This window comes from Rhododendron vialii, chromosome 10a (assembly GCF_030253575.1).
Source record: "Rhododendron vialii isolate Sample 1 chromosome 10a, ASM3025357v1".
NCBI classification, from domain to species: domain Eukaryota; kingdom Viridiplantae; phylum Streptophyta; class Magnoliopsida; order Ericales; family Ericaceae; genus Rhododendron; species Rhododendron vialii.
Genome location: NC_080566.1, coordinates 38788199 through 38815822, shown reverse-complemented (window position 1 = coordinate 38815822; position 27624 = coordinate 38788199). Strand labels below are relative to the sequence as shown.

The window sequence follows — 27624 nt, the reverse complement described above, 5'->3', positions numbered from 1 at the left end:
CTTGAGGAATTAAGGTTGGTTTAAGATGCAAATACGATGACACTTGCACTTTTAGATTTTATTTTCTTACGACTTGGGAAAGTTACATGTGTCAATTTGGAAGAGTTTATGTGTGGTTAAAATTTATTGAACGCTTGGGGCTTGGATACTTGGTTAGGACTTTTGTGGACGATGTTTGGATGTGAATTATTCTATTCGGTGGGATAGGTTGAGATGATTGTGCTCGGATTGTGCTTGGATTATGTTGGTCTAGATCTAGGTGGTGCACCAAAGAAAAGCAAGTCGGGCTTGGCGAGCTCCTCGGTGAAAGATCAACAATTATTGGGGTGGTACACCGTACCTGATTACCCCGGTGTAAGGGTGTTGCTTGTATCCGATTACCCCGGTTCATGGGGTGGTACCTGTACCTGTTTTGTAGAGACTCGTCCCTAATTTTAATTTTTATTTATTGATGATGTGGTTACGTGGAATTATAATTTGATAATTTTGTGTGCAATGAATTTTATTTTATATATGTAGATGTATGTTTGGTCGTGCGAGCCCGAGCCCGTGGGCCATAGGGCGAGAGTGTTGGGAAGTGGGAACCCATGTCGGATAGCTTTTAAAATTAGTTAAGACTTATTTTTAAAACTCATGGGGTATTAGTGTAGCTACATATTAAATTCTAGGACTTGAGGAAGTGCCTATGGTAGTTGAGGGGGTGTAGTGTAATAACTACACATAAATCTCTAAAATGGGATCAGAGAGCCAATTCCTCATTTCTTCTTCGTTTTTTCTTTTCCTGCGTCTCCTTTCTCTGTATTCTCTCTCTCAAACCCTAGACTTCAATCCCAAAATCGGAGGCCAAGACTCGCAAATCTCGCAAAAAGGCAAGAAGAAAACGTGATCTACGGACAAAGGGCTATGCCTCTATCCAAACAAAATCTCAATCGGTCAAAGTTCGAGATTCTTGCATTTTGGGGATTTCACTCCTTGAGGTAGGATTTATGCTAAGTGATTAGATATGGGTGTGTATATGCCTTGGTGTGCACTTAATTTGAGTTTTGGTTAGAGTTAATCAAATGATAGAGTAAGCCCTAGCTTATTTGTTTGGATATGTTTGCTACACATGAGTTTCGTTAGAGATCTGGTAATAATATTCATAATTATGTTTGAGTCATGCTATTTTCTTTTTTACTGTATTGATATTCACATGTATAGGGTTCTCTTTGCTAGAGAAATTATGACTTTTTTTTACTCTTAAGCATGGGCTAGTCATTACCATGCACTGTGTTTAAAAAAAAAAAGCAAGTAGCGTAGATGGCATATTTATATACCAAGTCTAATTTTCTTGTCAATTTAGTAAGTATGTGGAAGGTACTTGATATATGGTTTGGGTACTTGTTAGTTAGTATATTTTGTGGACACTACATTGAACCTATTCTATATTGACTTATTTTGAAGCATTTGGGCGAGTTATTCAAGGAAATTTGGTTGATTTTATCCGATTTGGGCTTTAGGCCAAGTATTGAGATATTTTGGGATATGATAGTTTTGTGATTTTAAGTTGGGTCACCGGGGAACTTGGGTCAATTGTGACGCCGTTGGTGAATGTCCGTAAGCCCGCGCGGGGTAGGTTGCTTCGTCCTTCGGGTTAGTTGCCCATAAAGTGCATGTGCTAGAGATGTCTAGCACGGTTGTCGATTGGTTGTATCGGTGAGCAACTCATAGGATTTAATTTTATGATTCGGTGTTGAGTGAATTGATATTCGAGTTGGTTGGCTATTATATTTTGGACTTTGTTATATTCCGTATTGAAATTTATGGGTTATTTGCTCTATTCGGGATTAGATTTGATTTGTTGGCCTAATAGCATTCTTTAGATTATTAAGGAAAAAAAAAGGAATAGAAACAGTTAACATTATGCCTGGATTATTTTCGCTTCTTCGTACTTGACATTGTATTGGAAGATTTAATAACTTCATTTAGAACATCAGACGAAAGGAAGCATGGAAAACTTTTCAATACTTGTATATAAAAAAAGTATATTTTGTATATCAAGCTTTGCATGTTCATATCTTTTCATTTAGCGTATTTCCTGCACGAGCTGTGGCTCATGTTGTTGTTAACCCAAATTTTTCAGGTTTGGAGGTGGATTCGAGGCTTAAGAATCATGGGTCTTTTTTTTAAGAGCGTAATGGAATACTTGTATATTTTTGACTCGTAAGACTTGCAAACTTTTATTTTGGGTTGTAAGAACTTGAATTCTGAGATATATTAATTTGGTAATGTAAATTTGGATATTGGAAGAATAGGGCTTGGATGTATATAAAAAATAGCGTATTTTGGAATTTATTTCTAATAAAAGGCGGGTCGTGACACGTCTACCCTTGGTTTGTGAGGGTGGTGCTTGCACCCGATTACCCCGATTCATGGGGTGGTACTTATGCCCGGCTACCCTCAGTTAGATATTAGAGTTAGCGTATGGTTATGAATGAGTTGAATGTAGGAATGTTGGGCTAGGTTGATTAGTTGGGGAACGTATGAGGTCATTAATATGGTAATTTATGGACATTTGAGAATTATATGTGGATTTTTAATTTATGATTATTTTACGGCATTTATGTTAAACTTGAATATATTATTTGGTTTAGTCTTGTTTCCTACGGGCTCCGGCTCATGTTGTTTAAACCATTTCAAATGAAGTGCCGAGTACTTAGTGAAGTGTAGCTACATGGAGTCTCTTTTGCCTTGTTATTTTGTTAGCATATGTCATGAAACGTGCAAGGCCATAAGGTCGTACTTGATACAATGTCTTTTGTGGTTTGATTGTGGAACCGAAAACTTATGTTATTATTTTAGAATTGTAAAATTAGGAATTATGTACTCATCTTTTGGGAAGCTTATCTTATGGCTTGTAGAACTTCTTTTTGGCACTAAAGATTATGTAAAGAACATGTTGTTTTGTAGACGTATGGGAATAAAATTGTATGGTTTGATTATGAAGAGTTATGATTGATGAAATATTTTTTAAGGCATAGAAAACTTATTTGTTTTGTGAAAAAATATATTGAAAAAAGATAAATTGCTTTAAGATTTTAAAGAATGAAAAGTCTTTAATTTGGTCAACCCTGCCAATGTTTGACGAAGACTTGACTTTTCAACGCAATATTTATGCATTTATGACGTGTGTTAAGGTTGAATTTTTCTAGGCATTACATCGTGGTTGTTATGCGTATCATCGTCACCCCTCAACTCCTCGTTGTAAAGCACATCTCTAACAAGGCTTGCCCAAATCCCTTCCCTTCTCCCCATATCTCGTCCATTCCTATTCAGATCCTCATGTATTGTTGTCTCGCCAATATAGTAATACCGTACGTCGGTGGTGAGTACTTCTATTTCCCTTTCCCATCTCTCTAACGATTTGATGATAACAGAAACAAAAACAAAAGCAATCCGCTAATCCGAGTTCATCCTGCTCCGGTGAGTTACTGCAATTGGTGGAACTGTGAAAGTGGGGCTGTAAATTGAGATTGTGTTCGACGAACTAAAACCCTAAAACTCTAGGGCTATAAATTGACCCTGTATTTAGGGTTTTAGTTCGTGGAACACAACCTCAATTTACAGCCCTAGTTTTCCACTCCCACGGTTCCACCGACTGCAGTAACTCACTGGAGCAGGATGAACTTGGGTTAGTGGATTGCTTTTGTTTTTGTTTTTGTTATCATCAAATCGTTAGAGAGATGGGAAAGGGAAATAGAAGTACTCACCACCAACGTACAGTATTACTATATTGGCGAGACAACAATACATGAGGATCTGAATGGGAATGGACGAGATATGGAGAGAAGGGAAGGGGTTTGGGCAAACCTTGTTAGAGATGTGCTTTACAACGAGGAGTTGAGGGGCGACGATGATACGCATAACAAGCACGATGCAATGCCCAGGAAAATTCAACCTTAACATGCGTCATAAATATTGCGTTGAAAAGTCAAGTATTCGTCAAACATTGGAAGGGTTGTCCAAATTAAAGACTTTTATTTCTTTAAAATCTTAAAGCAATTTATCTTTTTTCAATATATTTTTTTCACAAAACAAACAAGTTTTCTATGCCTTGAAGGATATTTCATCAATCATAACTCTTTATAATCAAACCATACAATTTTATTCCCATATGTCTCCAAAACAACATGTTCTTTACATAATTTTAGTGCCAAAAAAAAGTTCTACAAGCCAAAAGATAAGCTTCCCAAAAGATGAGTACATAACTCCTAATGTTACAGGTTGTTGGTTGTTGAGTATGATGTCGAAACATACTTCCCACAAATCATTGAAGTTATCTCAAGCTTCTTCGACACAAGTGAAAAGATGAGGATGGAAGAAAAGCAACAGGAAAGAAAGAACGCAGCAACAGGTAATGTGTTCAAGCACAAAGAAGGACGAAGGGGAACAGACTGCTTATTCAATACAACTTGGAACACAAGTAAATCTTAACCTATGTATCTTTTCCAGTTTCCTTTTCATTTCATGAAGCAAATTTAGTATGGATAATCATAAAGCTTGCATCTTTTCACGTTTGCTTTTAATTTTTCAATCCAAGAAGCAAATTTAGTATTGATAATCACAGAGCATAAACTTGATTCTTGATGCAACATGAAAATAGTGACATAGAAGTACAATACAAGCTTCATTCACCAAATCTACCCCATAACCAAACAGATCTATCATAATCAAGGAATCAAACGGAAAGTACACAATAAAGAAAAAATCGAGATCTAAGCATCTAACCTGATAGTAACTATACTCAGTAGAACTTAAGGACTTGGCACTCAAAGTAGGAAGATCGACGGATATTGCACTATATGTGGTTTTAGATGCTAGAAAAGGACAGTGGCAATAGATGGCCTTATACACAGCTGGAGCTGTTTTGTAAAACACACTCGTTCAACTTGAAATCCATTGTTGGGAATAGACTTTGACCTAATTGAGTTGGAGCTTTGACTTTGGGAACTTCACATAGTATAAGAATGTAAATACCAACACATTGTCGGGAATGGACGACCTAATTGAGTTGGAACTTTGGCTTTGGCAACTTCACACCGTTAGAAGAAATACCAACACATTCGGGATTAAGTACTGACCATTATGAACTATACTGCCCCCACCCATAAGGCATGCAACGACTTCTCCCAGTTATAATACCTAGGGCACAAATCCCGATTGCATGCTGCTATCTTCAGTTGAATTCCAACGTTCCAATTATTAAACCACCAAACCAGCAACAGAGATGTATGGTACAAATGCAACTTACAAAGAATTTAAAACATAAAAGGGAGACAGCATAATGACACCTTGCCTTGCCTGGTCTTATCAAAGATAATCCAAATATCAATGGAAAGCATCATCAAGCACTTTGTGCTGAGTATCATCATTCTACCTCAGAAACATACTATGGCGCATATGCAAAGGAGCCATAAATTTGGGGAAAGGAAGGAAGCAAGATAGCATGGGGTGTAAACTCACAGCACAGGGCCATGCTTCGGATCAGAGTAAATTTTCCTTGTTTAACTGCTTGAACCATTGAGAACCTTCTTCCTTATTGTGAAAGGGAATTACACATGTTGGATATCTACAGTTATGGTGTCATACATATAAGTCTTGATGCAACATGCAAAAGTTAGTGATCTAAACCAGGATAATTATACCACACATTCTATGTCAAAGGTAAATAGATCGACGTCAATCTAGTGAAAAACAGAAGAAAAAAGGAGATAACTAAGTTCATCATATGCTACCAGAAAACCCACACATAACATAAACAATCAAATCCAGCCATATGTTACAAAGAGAAATGGCATACACCAGGTTCATTTAGGCATTTTACCAGGCCATTACCATTACCGAACATAATGGTAGTGGCATGATTTTAACATGAAGTTGGACCTGTATGGTGCTAGGGAAAGTTGTCAGTCAATTCTTAAAACTCGCATCTAGGAACAATTTAAAACCCACCGAAGGCTGCAAAACAAGCATTGGCCTTCTCCTAATTGAGTCTTGTACTTTGGTTTTGGGTGCGACGCGCTAATATGGGATCAAGCCATTAGGATGGAAGGAACAAAGTTCAGCACCAAGGGAGTTCCTTTTGGTGCAGTCACTATGCAAGAAACCGTGGCATGATCTCTGCCCCGTCATCCTCAGCAACCGAAGTTGTGCGTCCTGATTCAAGTCTTTCCTTCTCCCTCCCTCCCTCCCTCTCTCTCTCCCAAAAAAATCGAAAACCTCTTCTTCCTTTGTTAATGAGCTTCCATCCTAGACATGCTGCCAATTCTACCGAAAGCCATTGTGTTCTATTTCCCCCGCCAGCAACTGCCCTTCTTTCCCGACCCATCCTCAAACAGGTGATTTTTTGTGGTGGTTGTTTTTGAATTGTTTTTTTTTTTTTTCCCTTCTGGTTTTTCATGTTGATTGACGATAATGTTTTTTCATGTTGATTGACGATAATGTTTAAACGGTTAGAATGTTGTTGGCTTTCAAAGATATCTGTTATGGAATTGAGATTGTTTTTGGCATGCTAGAGTGTGTTTTTTTTGTGCCCTTGAATTAAGTAAAACAGCACCATGTTTCAGGTTTGGAACGTAAGAAATTGCAGAAGCAGATTGTTGGGTTGCGAGTAAAGGGTGTGCCATACTTGACAATACTTGGTCAATTACAAGCTCAAACTCTGTAGATCGAGATGCTTCATTTGTCATAGAATCTCACTTGTAAAATCAAGTAATTTATGTTTAAATTTTGAGGTGTGACAGTGTGTAGAACAATGAGCCCTGTAGATTTACTACACAAGTGTTGTGCTAATTAGTAGTAGTTGAGAATTTGTCTTATATGGGGCTCCCTTTGTTACCATCTAGAGTACTAATTTGTGTCATGCCCGAACTAAGCTTGAACCGTCAAAGGTGGTGTGAGGTAGGGGTGGACCCCCTGATTGTTGGAATTGAACAGTCTAGCCTCCCGTGTGCACATCAATATCTGGTTATATACGAATAATCTTTATCATCAACCTTTTTTCTTTTTCTGAAGGAGAGCGGTAGAACACACATATAGGCCGGGTGATATAATTTTCTACTAATGGGATTTGGAAAAGACTAAAACAAATGATGCAATCACATCCACATCGCAGCTCGCTTTAATTCTGTACATACGTCATATTATAACAAGCGACAACAGGAACCAAGGGTCTCTGGTTAACGTTCAATTGAGGATTATATATGCCTCCAATTCAGGGAAGACGCAAACAATGAGTTGGTGTCATTGCCTATCCCTAATGTCTAGTTTGGAAGCATTGTAACCTCTCGTGCCATTGGGCTTTAATGTCACTGTTTGGCACCCACTATAAAAACTAGAGCAAGTGAGAACTACTTGATCCAAATAACTAAGCCGCCAAATTTATACCACAATACTGGTTTGAAGCTTCTTACGAAGAGAAGTTCGAAATGGAGCGATTGAGAACCACTTATTTAAGGAAAAACAATTAATTGGTTGGTGGCGCTATGCAGAATGATGCTTACATTACTTCCACGGTTTCACCACGTATGTCGTTAGATATCAAAAGAGAAGTCGGGCAAATTAAAGTTCCAATTCACAACCTTTGTGAGGGCAATATAGCTCTATTACGAGTTTCTTTTGACAAAGGATTGATGCATGTGCTTCTGTCATATCCCACTTGTTGGCGGTCTGTCCCTACAAAAATTCACTTTATGACATTTGATTATCATTAATTCGAGATCTAGGGCCTAGCAACTTGGAAAAGCATCCTGATCTGTTAAAAATGAAATGTGTCTCATATGGGGTTTTGCTGCATTTTTACTTGCAACTTATTCAGGCTTGGGCTCGCTACCACCGCTTTTTATTAGAAGCACTTTATATAGAAACCAGAATAACAGCGAATGAGGCTTTAACAAAATTTAAGAAAGCCTAAACTTTTCTTCCTGTCACATATCCATAAGCAATGTACATTCAACTAGAATATGAAGAAAACTTTTCTTCCTACACTAAAGTTCCGCATTTGGTTTTCGTTATCAAATGGGTTAGTCTGAGTATTAACCTTATTTTCCGGTTAACTAAGAACAAAAGTAAAGTGAAAAGTAAAATTTGGAAATTAAAGTGAAGATAAGTGGGCATTTCTTTTGAATGCAGCAATTTTGTGATATGGTGTTTTCGTCGGGGGGTTTTGGTTCAACGTTCATTGTTGTCCAAGTTAACTTACACGCAACTCTCATATTCCCTCCCCTATCCGGTCAAAGACAAATCATGCAAGCCGAGACTAGGGAATTCTTTTGCGGCTTGTTCAAGAATCCTAACCCTCGTTCAAATAGATCTATGGTTAATAGATCTATGGATTTACATTCGGGATACTTCTCATTGATGACATTTGCCATGATAAGTGAGCTTCATACATTGTGATTCACTATGTCAATTACTCAATTCGGAATTGTTTTGTTCATACTAATATAATGTGTCGTGCTTCACACGTTTTCACGTGCTCATTGGTATAATTGGCAGTTAGAAAGTTAACATACGCATGGTGGTTGATCTAATAATGTTGGTATCTATTGTCGGAAGATATAATTGTTCTTGTAGTGATGATAAGTAGAAAACAAACATGAAATATTCAACACAATAAGTTCAGAGCTAAGATACAAACTACTTGAGATTACTCCTTAAAATGTGTGCGGCAATTGGGCCTCAAAATGACAGTTGATTATGCCCTTGTAGGCTTGTAGCAACACAATGACAAACAATTACTCCCTCCGTCCCAAATTGGATGTCAATTTTTGATATCTGTGCCAATTTCAATCACTTATATCTTTCAATATAGATCTCAAAATATATGCAATATGGATCTTGTTTAATAGTTCTTGATTAGCTCTATTATACAAAGTTTTCAAACTCATGAAAAATATTATAGATTGAAAGATATAAGCGATGAAAAATGACACAAGTTTCAAAAATTGTCATCCATTTTGGGACGGAGGGAGTATTTTTTTTAGGGCAAAGTACGGATTAGCTTCCTATGGTTTGATCGTTTGACAGATGACCTCCCTGAGTTTTAATGACCAAATCACCTCCCTGTGGTTTTGGAGTAAAATGCATCTCTAACTCCGTTAACAGAAAATATTAAATGACTATAATACCCATGTACTTTGTTTTAGGATAAATTACATCTATATATCTATGTCTTCTCTTCTCTTCTCTCTCCCTCTCCTTCTTGCCTAGAAAACGTAAATTGACAAAAAAAAAATGTTTTAATTTTTCAATAATGTTGGCCTAATTGTTTCCTGTTTTAATTTTCACATTTTTAGAAATTAAAGGAATATTTAAATATCCATCCTCTTTTTCCATACTACGTAAGAATTCATCCTCCCTTTTTTTTCATGTTTATGTTTTCATCCTTGCAATGGGTAAATTACCTTTATTACCCTTTATTTATATATAGATATAGATATTAAACATATATGAGAGAGAGAGAGAGAGAGAGAGAGAGAGAGAGAGAGAGAGAGAGAGAGAGAGAGAGAGAGAGAGAGAGAGAGAGAGAGAATTCCAATCCCTTTATTTGCTGCTCAATCTTGGTTCAAAAATAAGATACAACCGGGGGAAGGAAGGGATGAGTATTTTCAAACTTTCAAACTTCCCACAAATCCCACTGATTGTTCAGTTCCATTTTTTCCGGATGATATCGACGGTTTTCCCCAGTATTTAAGTCCCACGATCTCGTCTTGCTTCATACTCGTCCTTCTTCATCCTCATCCTCATCCTTCTTCATCCTATTTTCCGCAACAAGGTACACTCATGGTTAGAAAAAGCGTGGTAAATTTCGTGAATGTTCATGAAGGTTTCATGACCACACAAGATTGGATAATGTATGAAACATTGAATTTCTACACTCAAAACTGGTTGTGGACAAACTTATGTCATGCAACGTGGATTATTTTGCAACAAAATGGTTTTGACAATATTTATGCATAATAGATTAAGTTGCCCAACTAGACATGATGCAGTGACCATGTTAAAAGTGTGCATGACAAAGTGACCATATTTTATGAAATACTAACAATTAATTATTATTGGCTAATTTTTAAGTAGACTGGTCTTGGTCAATACATAAAATGGAAAATTTACCACCTGCTAGCATGTGTTGACAATGAATTCTGGTTGTCCAATTTATTTCATGCAACAAGGTATATATAGCATCCAAAATGTCATTGGTGAATTTAAATGATAAGTTTACCACATATTTGCTGTACATTCTTAATTGATCAAGTTGGCAAACCGGACTACCAAAAGTCATATTTCTCATTGTTTTTGTTTCACGAAACATGGCTAAATTACCATCAAAACCCGAAATAACATGACATAATCAAACCGTTACATGGTTAGATGGTTAAATTACCATGATGTTACATGGTTACATTACGTACCATGACGATTACAACGTTACATTACCGTTCCTAATCTACCTTTGAACCGAGTTAAAAAAACATGACATAAACAATATAGCATTCGGAATCGATTTTTTCAGGAAGATAACATGATAAGTTGACCACATCAATGAATGTTTTCTTCATTGTTCAAGTTGGCCAACCAGACAGCAAAAAGTCATTTCTTTCATGTCTGTTGTTTCACGGATCATGGCTAAATTACCATTAAAAAGAAAACCTGTCATACTCAAACCTTAACATGGATAAATGGTTAAATTACCATGACGTTAGATGGTAACATTACCATGACGATTATAACATTACATTACTGTTCCTAATCTAGCTTCGAATCCAACTTAGAAAGAAAACATCGCATATCATATCTACTTCATGACATATCTACTAAAGGAATCGATATTTTTAGGTAAACATCACATATCTACTTCATGACGAAATCATGAAATTATGAATATCGGCTTCAATCTTAATTAGGGACACGAAATCATGAATTGATGAATATTGGGTTCAATCTCACTAAACCCAGTCAATTACCCCACTGATTCATGCCTAATTGTGACACACAGCAACAAATTTAGCACAATGGACATAAACGAATCAGTTTTATAAGCGTAACCGAACTCCAACTGGCAAATCCAAACAAAACAACTGAAGAACAGAATGGGGTTTAAGGGATAGACTTACGAAATCTTGCCATGTCGGTTTCGTCACCTTCTTCTCTGCCAGTTTCTTCAACCATGTACGACTTGATTGATTTTTGGCGTCGTGAAGTTTTTCGGTAAAAACCCCATCCGGAAAAGACGGGGGAATGCATTCGCCGTTGGGCGCCGCCGGTATTTGAAAAAATGGACGACGGACAGGATTGGGTTCTCCGACTAGTTTGGGTTTATACAGACTAGGGTTTTCTGCAAATTTTGAGCTCTAAAATCGAATGGATTGTTTCCGTTTAGGATGGATATGGTTGATTGATATCAACAACGAGAATTTCGGGATGAGGACGCGATGATTTTGGAAAACTGCTTGCCGAAGGAATTGGGATTCTCACGAGGATGAAAGGCTTTATGATTTCGTCCCCAAATACACGTCTCTATATATATAATAGATAAAACAACAATGAAAGGGCAAAAATGGTATAAAAACTAGTAGGAGGACGTAATCATAAATAGTTAGGAATGGAAGGACGAAATCATAAATCTGTTAGGCTTCTAAGATGAATAATTAAGCCTGAAAGTATGTAGTTGAAAAAAAGAGACTTGCTATTCAAAAAAAGAAAAAGAAAAAAAGAATTGCAAGGAGAGAGAGAGAGAGAGAGAGAGAGAGAGAGAGAGAGAGAGAGAGAATGGAAATTTCGACACCCAATTTCAATCGGATACCCTTTGTAGCATACCCAATCCAAACCCCAAACCAAAATTATACAATTTCTATTTCCATTTTGCATTACTTGAATTAATTTCTACCGATCAGAAATTGGGCATCATACCTCTATCTGAATTCTGAACCCAAATGGAATCACAAATCGAATCGCAAATGGGTTAGTACAATTGATGCTTTCCCAATCAAAAATTGGTATTATTTTGCATTTGAGGAGATGTTCCTCCATTGGATTGTGGACCAGCTTCTCAAATATTCACGCTATGAAGTTGGAGATGTCCTCCTTCTCCTGGTGTGCTATAAAATCAAATGGGGTAGCTAATTGGGTTGCCCAAGCCATGCGTATCAAAAAACGGGACCGTGAGAGAGAGAGAGAGAGAGTCCAGTAGTGGCGTCAATGCTTATACCAGATCTCGAATCCCAACCTTCTATTCAAGAACAGGTTCTTCCATTTGAAGAACTGTTTGGGGATCGACTTCTGCACTAGTTTTGATCCATTCGGTCACTCTTTTAATTGATTTCATTTTCTGTACATTCGGTTTGAAGAAGCACAAAGGAGTCAACGGGATGCAGAGGAGATGGACAGTGGGTGGTGATTTCTAGATCTATTCCGGACCATGGTGGAGTCTGGCAGAGAGGGTTTTGTTGTTTGGGAGGATGTTGTTGGGGAAGATAATGGAGAAAGGTAGTGTGGACATCTTACACCAAAATCCATCTTTATTTTAATTTTTTTTCATTCCCACTCTCAAAATAGGCGTGTGTGTTTTACACCTTCCGTTAGTTTGGAAGGAGAATTGAACAGTAGCATTTTAGTCCAAAACCATAAAGAGGCAAATTGGTCATTAGAAAAACACAAGAATGTCATCTGCCAAAGGAAAGTAATCCGTACTTTGCCTTTTTTTTTATCTGCAAAAAGATTGATATATTAACGAACTCGATAAGGATACATCAAGAACCAACTCCTCGCACAACAAAAACCTGATATGGGTTGAATCAGGGTTTGTGGTGAGGGATTGGATAGATTTAGGGATTTTTGGTTATATTGTGGTTAAATCTGGAGCTTTTTGTAGATGTTGACTAACGGTTTTACCCACGACATCGGAGCTCTTGAATAAGAGCACTAGATTTCTTCTTGCTTCATGTTCTTACACTAGGTTTCGATTGTGCAAGTAAGTGGTTTCTTACCCTGTTTTGTTTTGGCCTCTCTTTTTTCAATTCCACAAGGTTCCCCCTCCTTTTGTGTATTTTCAGAGTAACACAGGTGCGAGATTTCAAGTTTATCTGCCTAACTTAGGTGGATATAATGGAATCAGCGTACAAGACATGGGAAAGAGAGAAGAGAGAAGGGCTAAATATCAGAGAGAAGTCGTCGGTTGAACTTTGTAGGGAGTTCCAGACTGCTTTAGGCACCGCAAAATGGCAGGTTTGTTTCCGAGATTCTGTTTCTGTTTTTTTTAGGTTGGGTTATTCTTATGTTTCTACGAAGTATGTGATTTGATAATTTTCATGGTTTACAGAAAGAGAAATAGGGTACACCAAAAGAAAAAGGGTCCAAACCTGTCTTGTGGAGGCGGGAGTGTGGAGATCGTCGAGAGGCAAAGGGAGGAATATTAAGATACTCCCTAAGGTTAGATTTGTGATCTTTTTTAAGAATACAATCTGCCTATCTGGTTATATTTACATATTTTGTTTGTTATGAAGCAAAGAGCTTTACTTAGCAGCCTCTGTTTGAAAACACTTGTTGATAGGCTGAATTCGGTTCAGGTCGATGAGGTTATTGCTATTGAATTATTTTATTTGCTTAAGAATGAGGATGGGTTGAGGAAGTGCTCACAACTGGTCCGTATACCTAGATATGGAGAAACTTAAAATTTGCTAATTCAATTGAATAAATCAGATGTCAAAGGAAGGAGTGGTTAATCTGGAAACCCCAAATTGGTCCTGAAAAATTTTGAGCAAAGGAAGGAGTCTCACTTGATTTGGATAAACAAAATTTGGGTAAAATTAACTTTGATACGAGTTTCAGTCAATATTTGACTAAGAGTGGAGGATGCGCTAAGCTTTGATTCTAACAGGAGGAGCGCAATGTATCGTGCAACTGCGACAACTTTAGCTAATGTGGATGTCGTTGTCTAATAAAATATGGGTGTCGGGACAACTACTGTAAGCAACAGGTGTGTGTAATATTCCTAGAGAACATTAGGTCGTCTCTTATTCTCTTTTCTTAACCTTCCACCTTGGTATGGCTTGTCTAATGTGGAAAAGGTTTCATAAATGACTTGAAGATGTTCTAAGAAAGAAACTGCCAGTAGTTGCATAAGTTGTTTAATATTTGACTAATGTGGAAAAGGTTTCATAAATGACTTGTCTAATATGGCTTGTCTCCTTCTTATTTGGGCATTGTTATGCTTAGTTTATGTTGGTTTGCCTGGCTGTTTTGTGGGCATGCTCAGTTTATTTTCCGATTACGAGTCATTTTGAATGATGAGAAGTTTAAAGGCTACAAATAACCATTTTTTACCAAATTATGGAGTACCTTGGAAGAAACACCACAAAAAAATGGAAAATTAAGAAACTGAATGTGATACTTGATTCTAGAAACTGAGTGCTAAGCTAGGAACTTGGGTATTTGTTTCTTAGCATTAATTTGACACATTAATACTGTTTGATACTCTACGACAAATCCAGGGAACTGAAATTACCTGTGAAGAGGCTGGCATGTGAACAATTGAGCTACTATGGGCAGGTACAGAAAATTATTCAATTTGTGTTGGAGTTTAAGTTATCATTGTGCAGTTTGCTGGGGTTCTTTCCATTTGGTTTTGATTTATGTTGTTTTGACTTGTTTATATTCATGAGGCTAATTTTTTTTTCTCTCAAGACTGCAACACCAAAAGATTTGGTTTTTCTTGATTTCTCTTAATTTATCGATTCAAAATCCGCTTAGAGAAAAAGATTCTTCTAAGTTCACTCGTTTAAGCTCACGGTAGCTAACACCAAAAGATCTGGTTTTTCTTGATTTCTCTTAATTTATAATTCCAGTGCTTATGTCCTATTTTTCTATTGATGCAGTTGAATTGGCAACTGAGAATGCAATTTGGGGTCCTTACATGTAAAGTGATGCCCTCTCTATTGACAGTTAGGCAATTTCTCGATAGTGACCCTCATGGCAGGAGGCTCAAAGAAATTTCTTTATATCTTGGTTGTATATTCTTGTTATCTGAATGAGACAATGTACCATAACTTGCTGGAGTATTATGTAGTGTACTATAAATTGCTGGAGTATTTTTTTGTCCAAACGTAAAGTCATATTTGTTGGTTGTGGCATGAGAAGATAAACTGATTGGTTGGACATCTATTTATATATTTTTTTTTAAAGAATAAAGCTTTTCCAGCAAAGGCTTTGCCGGACGGAAAAGTTGCCGATCAAGAACTTATTCCCGTAGTGGAGATGGGAAACGTTACAAAAGAAATCACATCCGACAGAGTGTCGAAGAAGAATACAGGAGGAGATGGAGAAAATAGAAAATATCAGTCAGCAGTAGCATTCACCAATCCCTAGTATAAGCACATCAGCATGGCTCCAATTAAGTAATAGCAGCAGCACATTGACAACATCATTGGGGCATGCATGGCCTTTGTAAGTAGACAGTAAATCCCAATCAGTGTCGAGTATCAAGCAAGAATACTAGACAACTCCAGGCACTTTATTAGCAGCAACAATAGAATACAGTCTTCAGGAGTATGTAGCAGCACCCAAATGATTCACCTCCGCATCAACAATGCAGCAACAGAGATGCATAAAGACTCCTTCCCATATGCACATCAGATTGCACAACAGCGAAAATGACGACATCATAAGATATTCTGCATCCAGAATAGCCTTATTGCAGTACCACGGTTGACCAAGGAATCCATTAGCATCCTTACACGAATAGCTTTATTGCAGCAACCACGGTAGACCAAGGAATCCATTAGCTGAATCTCAGACTATTTGACAAACACACACAGACCAACAAATACTCAACCAAATATGGACTGGTAGTGAATAAGTTGTAGATGGATATTATGTGAGTGATGAAAAAGTTGTTGAGACCAAAACTTGTTGATTAGTGTGAACGAGATGATAAAAACGCCTACGTTTTTTCCTCAAATTCTTAGTGGAAACAGAAGTGCAATCACTCACAAGGAGAGATTAGTAAACTGACTTTGATCCCATACCCAAAAGAAGCTAGACAAGAATATGAAAACGAATCACAAAACCACCATACAAATAATAATATTTATGCCAAACGAGAGGGGATTATTTTCTCTGAAATCTAAGCATCTATCCACAAGCCTAGAAAATAACATTAGATAAACTTCCAATTTTATAGTCCTCCAAGAAACAATTAAAGCCTAAATGGATTGCACCAACAATCTTTAATGATGGTTGGAAGATGACACCACCTAAAGATAATGCCTCAATCGATTTGCTCCAGTCATACTACCATGGATCTTCATATCTAACGCTTGGATAGAATCAGACTTTTCTATGTTAAAAGGCAAGAGGCACTACTGAAGCAAACGCAAACTAAAAGCGAACCTATCAACAACTTCTTTTCTTTTTCTTTTTTTTGAACGGAATTTTTTTTGAACGGCAAAAAGGTAATTTATTAGTCGAATGTAAATATTAAAGAGACAAGCGAAATTGGCATCGCAAGTTGCAACGAGAGAATAACATCCAACGAGGTTGGCATCATACCCCCGCAACAATCATATGTGACTCGAGCCCCAAAGGGTACAAGGTTTGCAAGAAATCAACCAAACAAACATAATAGCAATCGAGAGGAAACATGTCTATGAGAAACCCAGACATGACCAGACAAAAACAAAAAAAAAAATCGTGATAAAAACTTCCCAAGCAAACTGCTCCTAAACAAAGTCTCCATGGAACAGAACAGCAGTATAAACCAGCAGCACAGAGCAGACCAAGACTGGGCTCAGCAAAAGCAAACAGGACTATGCGCACCGAAGGCTGCAAGCCAAGTAATGGCGTCCTAATTGAGTCTTGTACTTTGGTTTCGGGTGAGACACGCTAATATGGGATCAAGCAGCAATGATGAAAGGAACAAAGTTCTTCACCAAGGGAGTTCCTTTTGTATACCATGGCACTTGCTAGGCTGCCCAAAACAACTTAAAAGTGCAAAAAAGAAAGGACCAAACCCAGATTGCATGGATAATAGTTAAAAGTTCAAACAAAATGCATAAGGAGATAAGTATTGGATAGGGAGTGGTGAACTTACAACACAAAGGCATAGCTATAATCGATGTCAAGTGGATGACCAATGACGTAAGTTTCGCAACATACAACGGAAGCCTTGAGCCCATCTCGGTGCACAATCTACATTTCGGGTCTTCACATCGAAGGAGTAGAGAGATGTTGCCATCATTGGTCAAATTGTGACTAAAGGGACGCAAACTTTATCGGGGGGGGGGGGGGGGGGGGGGGGCAGAATTCTTCCCAAGTTTGGACATCCACATGGTAAATATAGTAGCTGCAACTCAAGAAGATCTTCTTAATTGCGACAGGGTTATAACATAAATTGCGAGTGTGAATAAGACTATCGTCAGGGAGTGCTGGTAGGGGCTCCCATTTGTTTTTGGCGGCTGGTAGAATTATTATCTTCCACCGTCTTCCCCAAAAACATAGATCTTGCTTCCAATAGCTACAGCGTTACCATTATATCTGTCGTTAAGCATATCGGGGCCCTTAATCCAGTCCTTTTGGGGATGATTGGTATCAAAAAGGAATACCTTGTTATGGAACGACCATTCCTGTTCATTCTCAAGGGTCTTGTTGTTCATTCCCAAGGTCTTCAAGAACACCACCAAGGACATAAAATCGAGCCGACAACGAAAGACATGTTATAATATTCCGGTTACCTTATTGATTCAGATGGAGAAATAACCTGCATTCCAGGCCGCCGCAATGGCTTTCCGTCCTCATCCTCTTCTCCGATCTTACTTTCTCTCTCATCAAACAAGTTGAATAAGTACAACACCGGCCCCTTCCCTTTAGGACCACGCTCGATAAGGTAGGGACATTTCTCCATCCCCATCTTCTAATCCGGCAACGGCTCGGGTTCCTTCTCCTTCTCCTTTTGCCACATCTCCTTATCCTTCACCAACATCTCCTTCTCCCAGATCTCCTTCATCCACCACATCTCCTTATCATGTATAACTTTTATAAAGTCAACATGAACTACACAACTGAATTTCTCCATGTTTCAGTTTTGATATGCATATGTAGACATATTAGTGCTTGATGTTATGGTTGTTGTGTCTTCTCTTTAATGTTTCTTAGCTTGCATTTTCAGAGTGGTTTAAAGGACTACATTCAACCAACCATAATCAATGAATGTATCCTACCCGAACCTCCAGCGCTGAATTCAATTTACCACCTTTTCACGGAGATGAATAAATTTCGAAAGTACACAAACTTAGTTTTAATTTGTACTTTAACCAGGGATTAGGTGCATGACACCCAACAAGTATCAGTTAACCCTTTTTTAAGAGATACATAGACAATAAAGGAATTGAAACTAATTGGTAAAAGTGAATTGAGTTGCAAATTATTGAGTAAACCTATCTTATGCTCTCTTCTATTTCTTCTTTGTGTTGGAATATCTTTAAACGAAAACCAAATTGAGGTTATTAATTACTAATTTCTTGTTAATATGTATGTGATATATGTTTACCAAGAAAAGGTTAAGCAAACATTCAATTAAAATGTGTTTTTTTTATTTAAATGAACCCCACACTAGAAGTTAATCCTCAAGCCAAAAACAATCTCGAAACACCTCAAAACCCTTTCGATGTTCCTAATCTCGAACTAATCAGGCATAGGGAAAAACGTTATACTTGTATTGTATGGAAATTGAAGGTGAAAAAATCTACGACCATCTCCACCCATTGTATTCCTTAATTCAAATCATTGCTTATTACGGTGAATTACATGCAGAAGATTAAACTTTAACCAGAAGATTTCTTGTTAAATTTTTTTAGGGATTTCGCCACGTTTACCTATTGGGCCCCGATCTTTTACAATTGGCGGGATCGGAAAGACTTTTTCAACATCGTTGAGCAGTTCTCATTGCAAGACATTAACATGTTTACAGGAAAACTAATTTAAGATGACACACGCAGACTCTGTACTTGTAGAAGACAAAAGACATGTGATTTAATGATCCCTACATGTCAAAAACATTCCATTCTGAGCATGAATGATTGGGCGAACAAAGTTCCTCAATCAGCCACCAATCCACTAAGGGAAGTACTTGCATTCTCTTCGCAATCCAATGCGCAATCTGACAGGATATCCATGTTATATAACTATTCTGGAGGGATTTACCAGTTTCACCGCAATTGTCTCTACCATTACAATGGCACTAAGGACAAAGATTCCAATCAACGAGCAATGGAGGATCTTCTTAATGTGTTTTCCAATGCCATTCCGGCGATATTTATATTTAAGGCTCTGATTGATAAGTTACTTTTTCTGATGGAGTTAACTTATCAATCAGAGCCTTAAATATAAATATCGCCTGAATGGCGTCGGGAAACACATTAAGAAGATCCTCCATTGCTCGTTGATTGAAATCTTTGTCCTTAGTACCCTTGTAATGGTAGAGACAATTGCGGTGAAACTGGTAAATTCCTCCAGAATAGTTATATAACATGGATATCCTGCCAGATCGCGCATTGGATTGCGAAGAGAACGCAAGTACTTCCCTTAGTGGATTGGTGGTTGATTGAGAAACTTAGTAAGCCCAACCATTCATGCTCGGAATGACATGTTTTTGACATGTAGGGATCATTAAATCACGTCCTTTTCTTCTACAAGTACAGAGTCCGCGTGTGTCATCATAAATTAGTTCCCCTGTAAACATGCTAATGTCCTGCAATGAGAACTGCTCAACGATGTTGAGGAAGTCTTTCCGATCCTGCCAATTGTAAAAGATCATGGCTCAATAGATAAACGTGGTGAAATCCCTGAAAATTTTTAACAAGAAATCTTTTGTTTAAGGTTTAATCTTCTACATGTAATTCTCCGTAATAAGCAATGATTTGAATAAAGGAATACAATGGGTGGAGGTGGTAGTAGATTTTTTCACCTTCAACTTCCATACAATACAAGTACAACGTTTTTTCCCTACGATTGATTAGTTCGAGATCAGGAACATCGAAAGGGTTTTGAGGTGTTTCGAGATTGTTTTTGGCTTGAGAATAACTTCTAGGGTGGGGTTCATTTAAAAAAGATAACACATTTCAATTGAATGTTAGCTTAACATTTCCCAGGTAAACATATATCATACATATTAACAAGAAATTAGTAATTAATAACCTCAATTTGGTTTTCGTTTAAAGATATTCCAACACAAAAAAGGAAAAAAGAAATAGAAGAGAGCATAAGATAGGTGAGCCATTCCCTTTTCCCCACAACCTGGAGAGTTTACTCAATAATTTGCAACTCAATCCACTTATACCAATTAGTTTCAATTCTTTTACTGTCTATGTATCTCTTAAAAGGGGTTAACTGGTACTTCTTGGCACCTAATCCCTGCTTAAAGTACAAATAAAAACTAAGTTTGTATACCTTCGAAATTTATTCATCTCCGTGAAAAGGTGGTAAATTGATTTCAGCGCTAGAGTTTCGGGTAGGATACATCCATTGATTATGGTTGGTTGGAAATGGTTGAATGTAGTCCTCCAAATCTCTCTTCAAACTACTCTCAAAATCTGAAAATGCAAGCTAAGAAACGTTAAAGAGAAAAGACACAACAACCAAAACAATCAAGCACTAATATATCTACATATGCATAAAAGCATTTCAAAACTGAAACATGGAGGAATTCAGTTGAGTAGTTCATATTGACTTTATAAAAGTTATACATGATAAGGAGATGTGGTGGATGAAGGAGATCTGGGAGAAGGAGATGTTGGTGAAGGATAAGGAGATGTGGCAAAAGGAGAAGGAGATGTGGAAGAAGATGAAGGAAAAGGAACCTGAGCCGTTGCCGGATTAGGAGATGGGGATGGAGAAATGTCCCTACCTTCTCGGGCGTGGTCCTGAAGGGAAGGGGCCGGTGTTGTACTTATTCAACTTGTTTGATGAGAGAGAAAGTAAGATCGGAGAAGACAAAGAGGATGAGGACGGAAAGCCGTTGCGGCGGCCTGGAATGCAGGTTATTCCTCTATCGGAGTCAATAAGGCAACCGGAATATTATAACATGTCTATCGTTGTCGGCTCGATTTTATGTCCTTGGTGTTCTTGAAGACCTTGGGAATGAACAAGAAGACCCTTGAGAATGAACAGGAATGGTCGTTCCATAACAAGGTATTCCTTTTTGATACCAATCATCCCCGAAAGGACTGGATTAAGGGCCCCGATATGCTTAATGACAGAGATAATGGTAAAGCCGTAGCTGTTGGAAGCAAGATCTATGTTTTGGGGGAAAATAATAAGACGGTGGAAGATAATAATTCTACCAGCAGCCCATGGGCTGAGTTTCTTGACCCCGACAAAAACAAATGGGAGCCCCTACCAGCACTCCTTGACGATAGTCTTATTCACACTCGCAATTTACATTATAACCCTGTCGCAATTAAGAAGATCTTCTTGAGTTGCAGCTACTATATTTACCATGTGGATGTCCAAACTTGGAAAGAATTCTGCCCCCCCCCCCCCCATAAAGTTTGCGACCCTTTAGTCACAATTTGACCAGCGATGGCAACATCCTGTACTTGACAACTTTTGTTCCTTGAGACTCGATTGCCATGGATCACCTTGTAGATTCAAGAAATACCAAGCCTTGCATAATTAAAAGAGATGCTACCGAACGCCCCTTTCATACTATCAGGTGCCTTGAGTTGGACTTTTGGGTTTGGGTTGTCAGAATACTCAGAACTTCCAGCCATGGATTTAATGAAAATATACGGCATCTGAAGGCCATCTCGGCTTTCAAAAAATTCTGGATACCTGGAAAGATGTTTCACGGGTTGGAACAACCAGACACATGATCACAAAAGATTGTTATGTGTGTCATCTTACTTTTCACCCATGTTCATCACAGATGATGAGCCAGCTTTGAGTTTCCCTCCCGAGGATCTGTTTCAAGATGCAGGTAATAGGATGAACTAGACCTTGACGCTGTACAACTTCCACAATGTGCATCGATTACCAAAAACACTTCCAGAAAGTGGATACTATAAGGTCTTCCGGGCCGAATGGTTTTTGTATTCATTTTATTCATGTTTTTTGGCCAGGAACACATGAAATGGCAAAGTTTCTCGGTTTGTGAGCAGATCGGCGAACTTGCTCATTCACATCTAAACATCTTCCCAATATGTTACCCAAATACAATCGTATTACACCGCTGCAGATGTTGGTATCACCTGCATCTGCAGCAACAGGAACACTGCGGCCAGCATCTATGGGATAATCTCAGTCACATTGTTACTAGTTTTATTGAGTCCCATTTAACTTTCCGCATCAAGGAGATACTCGTATATGTTTTGCAATGCTTGCATCTGCGGAACAAATTATATGAACATGGAATGGAAACAGAAAACGGTGTGGGAAATTATCACCTTCAGGCATACGTCATCACTAGAAGAGAGTGTTGCATATGAAGTTTTCCCTTGATCTTCCAAGACTTACAATACAACTTGTCAATTTATGCTCCACATTTAATACTTTAACAAAAAGTATAAAAAAACCTATTTATTTGTTCATTTTATTCTTTTTTTCTATTAAACTTCTAGAATTCCCAACTAACATAAAACTTAACGAAATAAGACTATATAAAACATGAAACAGATCGAACAAAATATGAACTAGAGAAAAATATGTAGACTGGGACGTGTACAGCAGCATTCATGTGATCCAGATACAGAGGGTGCAGGTTCATGGACAAAGGATGAAACTGTGAAAGGGCATTACCTGCAAAGATCTGGCCTTTGTTACAATCTGCATGAAGATACTTTTTAAACAAGTTGAGGCTGTTCTTGAGAACTCTAATTCTGTCACTGCAGGATGTGCTCAACAAAGAGTTACCAAAACAAATAAGCAACCCAAGACGGAAAAGAGAGTGCCCAACTAGCCGAAATTTAACAAAAATGGTCATTTCTAAGTTTGTCTAGTTGAAAAAACAGAAGATCCTTTCTCCGATAAACATCGTAGAAAGCATTAAGAGAAACTCAAATCAACATCAAGGATAGTTCAAAACCACAAAATTGTCTCGTACATAGGAAATGGTACATCAAAATGGTAGTCCAAAGCTAATTATCGGTCGATGCAGGATGACTCTGAAAAACATAGCTATAATCTCAAAGTTTGTTCATAACCAATGAACTCTGACATGTTCAAAATAACCGAATTATCCAGCAAGTATGGGTGGTCCATTGGATTACAAAATCCTTCTCAAATGCAAATAATTGGTAGGTAAAATTCTTCTGTACTAACAAAACTATCACTAATGGCAAAACAGATGACTTTCTAACAGGCACAGAGGGTGTTTGTTGTGGCTTAAATTTAATGCCGCAGTTCATGGATTTTTCCTGTCTCGTAATCCGTGCCAATCTATTTGTCACAACTTGTGCTTTGTGGCTTATGGGTAAAAAACAACTCTCTTTTTTCTTTTGATATATGGGCAAGGCAAATCCTACAATTAATCTATTGTTGTGGAATAGGATGGTGGGAGTCGAACTCAAACTCGAACTCACCACCTGGTGGATGGAGGAGGCGAGGAGCCCTATTTTTGTTTTTTGGAATAGCGAAGTAGACTTTTATTAATCTATGAATACAAAGACTAAAGGGAACTTGGTTCTCCGGTTGAAGTTAGGGTTTTGGAAGTGAGATAGGCGGTATTGGTATTGAGAAGAGGTTCTGCCGCAATTTTACCATCAGGACAATACACTGAGTTAGCCCAAGACATATGTTGAACTGAACAGAGAAACATCAATTGTACACCTCGGAAACCCTGATGTACCAATTGCCCATTTCAAGTCACCAAAACTAAAGCAAATCTAATTTTGGATGTAGCACACGTATTTAACAAAGAGAATAGTACCAAACATGCCGACTAATCAGTCCTATTCCTATTGAGATTCATACTTCTGTTTTCTCCCAAGCTGGAACAAGAACTTGGCATAACATACCCACAAATTAACATTCGATTACACAAGAGTTGATGCATTTCAGAACTATACGTTACTAATAAGAATTCATTCTTCTCTATGTTCCATTAACTTCTTAATCAATTTAGGCATAGAGCCTTCAGATTTACTAATCCGTCCCCAATCACAAAGTCATAAAAATTGCCTTTTGATGCATGTTTAACCTTCCCTATTCAGAACACCCTTGACCGTAGATTACACAAGCCCAAAAACAAGAAATCTACAAATTGCCTATGAGCACTGTTCCATTATTTATATCAACCGATTGAACGAAACATCAAGAATAAAGAAACTTTCGATCTCTCCTATCATTTTAAAAGCAAATCTCCACCATCGTTTATTTTTCTCTATGCATAACATAAGCTGCGTAACTTCTAAGCAGGAAGGGAAACAGATTGTTCTTAAATGAAAAAAAAATTCAACTCAACCAAAATAAAATTTCTCAAGTGTAAATGAATAAAGAGATTAAGATTTAAGTATTGAAAGTTTAACCAACCACATAAGGAATTTTACCCACCACAAACCAATTTGTCAGAACTTCGACATCCCAATGTATTAAACAAACTTGCAGATTCACCCTATACTTCCTCCTCACAACTCGCAAGACAAATTATTAGGCATGTGTCATGCCTCTCAAGATATGCTAAAATCAGAATGATTTGATCAAACCATTGATCAAGGGATACACTAGAATCACTCCATGATTATAGAGATCTGTTGTAATTCTTCTTTCCTTATTTAGCTTATTTTGCACATTATCATGATGTATATATATGTATGTAGCCAGAAAATGCACAAGGATATTGCCAGGGGTGTGCACGGGGCGGGGCGGGTTTGGCCTGAACCTGTCACCCGACCCGACTGTCAGGTTAAAAATCCCTGAACCGAAACCGAACCAAGTAGCTGGAAGAACCGTCCAAAAAAACCAATTCTTCCCGTCGGGTCGGGTCGGGTTCGTCGGGTTGAACCAAAAGAGGCATAAAAATGCAGATCGGAGGAAAAAAAACAAGAAAACGCAGAAAATATCAACAAAATTGCAGATCGGAGGAAGAAAGACAAGAAAATGCAGAAAATATACCGATTTGCCAAGTGGGTCCAGTCGGTGGTGCGGGAGTAATCGACGGCCGAGGTCTTCGATGTCGAGTTGATGAGGTACCACAACATCGACGAGGAGATGGTTCGGCTCCTTCAGATCGCGATGGCTTGCGTGTCGAGTGTCGACCGTGCCGGATCAGTGGCCGGACATGCCGGAGAGGAGGAGCGTGGGGGTGGGACCTTGGGTGGCTTTGGGCATTGACTTTGAAAAAGTGAAGATCCACACCAAACTCTTTATTTTCTGGGTTACGAGAAATGTGCACTTTTTTTATTGTAGCCAGTGCCTTCTTAGAGCATCCGCATTTGTCTCGTTACTTCCCCTCTCTACTCTAAACTAAAAAGCCAGACCCCAAAAAACCCCCAAAACTCAGCTTTATCAGCCTCGTGGGATTAACCTGAGAAGTAGCTCGAGCTACAGTTACTCGTTGAAACACACGAGGAACTGTTCACTCGTTTCCTTTCTCCTGCCCATCTGCACTTTCAACTGGCGCCAAAATGGAACATATAGCCACAAGTGAGAGTCATTCTCTCTCCCTCATCAGCTCTCACAATAAATCCATCTCTGGTAAAGTGGTTTGGGGATTGTTTGCTGGTTTTTTGGGGTTGATCGGAGGGAATGATTTTGCTGGTATGAGAGAGAGAGAGAGAGAGAGAGAGAGAGAGAGAGAGAGAGAGTGAGGTCGGTGGTTTGGGGTTTCATTTGCTGTTTTTTTTTTGGGTTGATCGGAGGGGTGATTTTGCTGGAGAGAGGGGGTTCGGTCGTTTGGGATTTTGTTTGCAGCTGGTTTCTTGGGTTGGAAAGAGAGTACAGAGAAAGAGAGAGAGAGAGAGAGAGAGAGAGAGGTGGTTTGGGGGGTTTTGTTTTGCTGGTTTTTTGGGTTGGGAAGAACCGAAGAAAGAGTAAAGTTTTGGTTTCGCCGGTTTCAAAAAAATTCTGGTTTTGCCGTTGTTTTCTTCTTTTTTTTAGAATAAAGGAGTAATATTTTTATTGAGATAATTTTAATATAGAGAGTCTGATGCAGTAGGGATTTTAAAAATGAATAGCTAAAATAATAAAAGTAGATTTTGAGGATTAATTTGGTCCAAAATTTGCTGAATCTTGTGCGGATGCTCTTAAACTCTCCCCACACCAGCCTCTTTACTCCCGCACCAATCCTACCAAACCCCAGACTACAAACCACCTCGACGCCATCGCCACCACAACAGCCGCACTTCTCACTCTCTCTCTAGTAATCTCTCTCTCTCTCTCTCTCTCTCTCTCTCTCTCTCTACTTCCTCCCACCCTTCAAATGGCCGATCTAGAGCACAAAGACGCAGAAGAACCCACCCCCAACAAACCCTAACCGCCGGCGACGGCGGCTGGATTGATCGAGCGCCAGGAGGCAGTAGAGTAGATCTGCGACAAAGCAGAGCCTTCGAGCACGAGCGGAGCAGCCTGCTCCGAGCAGGTAATTAATAAAATAAAAGGATAACTTATGAACAGTACCTCATGAGAAGAAACGAGGTACTGTAGCTTTGCTACTCCAATTGCAAAGTGGAGAGAGAAGTACTGAGCCTGATGCAAGAGAGTTTTGGGAGGGTTTTGCTCTTTATTATAGTGTGATGGAGGAAGTACCGAGAGAGATGCAGATGCTACAAGAGCTAATTTTCTAACCAATTGAAAATTTGAAATCCCTGGACTCGTGTTGTGTATCAGGCCTATATGTGGGCCCCTAGTTGGAAATATTCCCATTGTTTGGGCTTTTCCACTTCGGAGAGGAGTGTCTGCCACAGCCATTGGGCACTTCACCGACAAGGCCCAGAATCGAACGGCCCACCTATTTTTTTCAAAAATAAAAATAAAATTGTATTGTGAAAGTTAGGCTTAATATCTCTGGAGAAAATGAATTTCATTCCAAAAACCCGAATAAGTACTTATTTTTTAAGAATACAATTTCAAGCTCAAAAATTATGTGTTTACGCAAATAATTTTTCTATCAATATGCATCTTATTTGATAGATTTCATTGAGATCTTTTAAACGGTGTAAAAAAAATTATTGAAAAATAATTTTTCATTTACAATATTTTTGAGTTTGAAAAATGTGAAATAAACTTCTTATTTTTTAAGAAGGTTTATGGAACGAGAAGAAATAACAGTAAAAGTCTGTGTTTTGCTAAGTGATATTGGGAAAGTAAAAATTACTAGTAATTGTTTGTGATTTCAACATTAATCGATCATGGTCTAGGGCGAATTTGGTAGAGATCTATATTTTAACAAAAATAATTTTATTTCATTTACTTCTTCCGTTCCAAAACGATAGTCTTGTTCACAAAAAGAGGGCTTAAAAATAGTAATTCTGTCTTGATGAGCTGATCGTAGCTTGGTTATTTGATCACTTTTCTGTCCAATGATTGAAAACAAATGTGATTGTTGAAATAGATCATCGATCTCTCTTTCAATGACAAATGTAGCTAAATAACATGGCTATG

The 27624-nt window shown here is 38.1% G+C and overlaps 1 protein-coding gene and 1 long non-coding RNA gene across 5 annotated transcripts; one reads left to right on the top strand and one right to left on the bottom strand.

Annotated features, from left to right (window-relative positions):
- The first annotated feature begins 418 nt into the window (after window positions 1-418).
- On the top strand, window positions 419-6979 carry LOC131302559 (uncharacterized). Of its 4 annotated transcripts, none has more exons than XM_058329257.1 (3): window positions 419-977; window positions 4326-4462; window positions 6606-6979. In XM_058329257.1, the coding sequence occupies exons 1-3, from the start codon at window positions 904-906 to the stop codon at window positions 6704-6706; spliced, it is 312 nt and encodes a 103-aa protein (XP_058185240.1). In that variant the 5' UTR covers window positions 419-903; the 3' UTR covers window positions 6707-6979. The 4 variants fall into 4 exon arrangements, 2 of the variants coding, with proteins under 2 accessions (XP_058185240.1, XP_058185239.1); XM_058329256.1 differs by having other exon boundaries at window positions 4263-4462; XR_009191806.1 differs by lacking the exon at window positions 6606-6979 and having other exon boundaries at window positions 4316-6382.
- Window positions 6980-21641: 14662 nt separating this feature from the next.
- On the bottom strand, window positions 21642-26774 carry LOC131302557 (uncharacterized). The gene is made up of 5 exons (XR_009191803.1): window positions 26427-26774; window positions 25138-26388; window positions 22473-22910; window positions 21934-22412; window positions 21642-21861 (listed from the first exon to the last, which is right to left on the bottom strand). It is a non-coding gene; the product is annotated as an uncharacterized LOC131302557 (long non-coding RNA).
- Window positions 26775-27624: the final 850 nt, after the last annotated feature.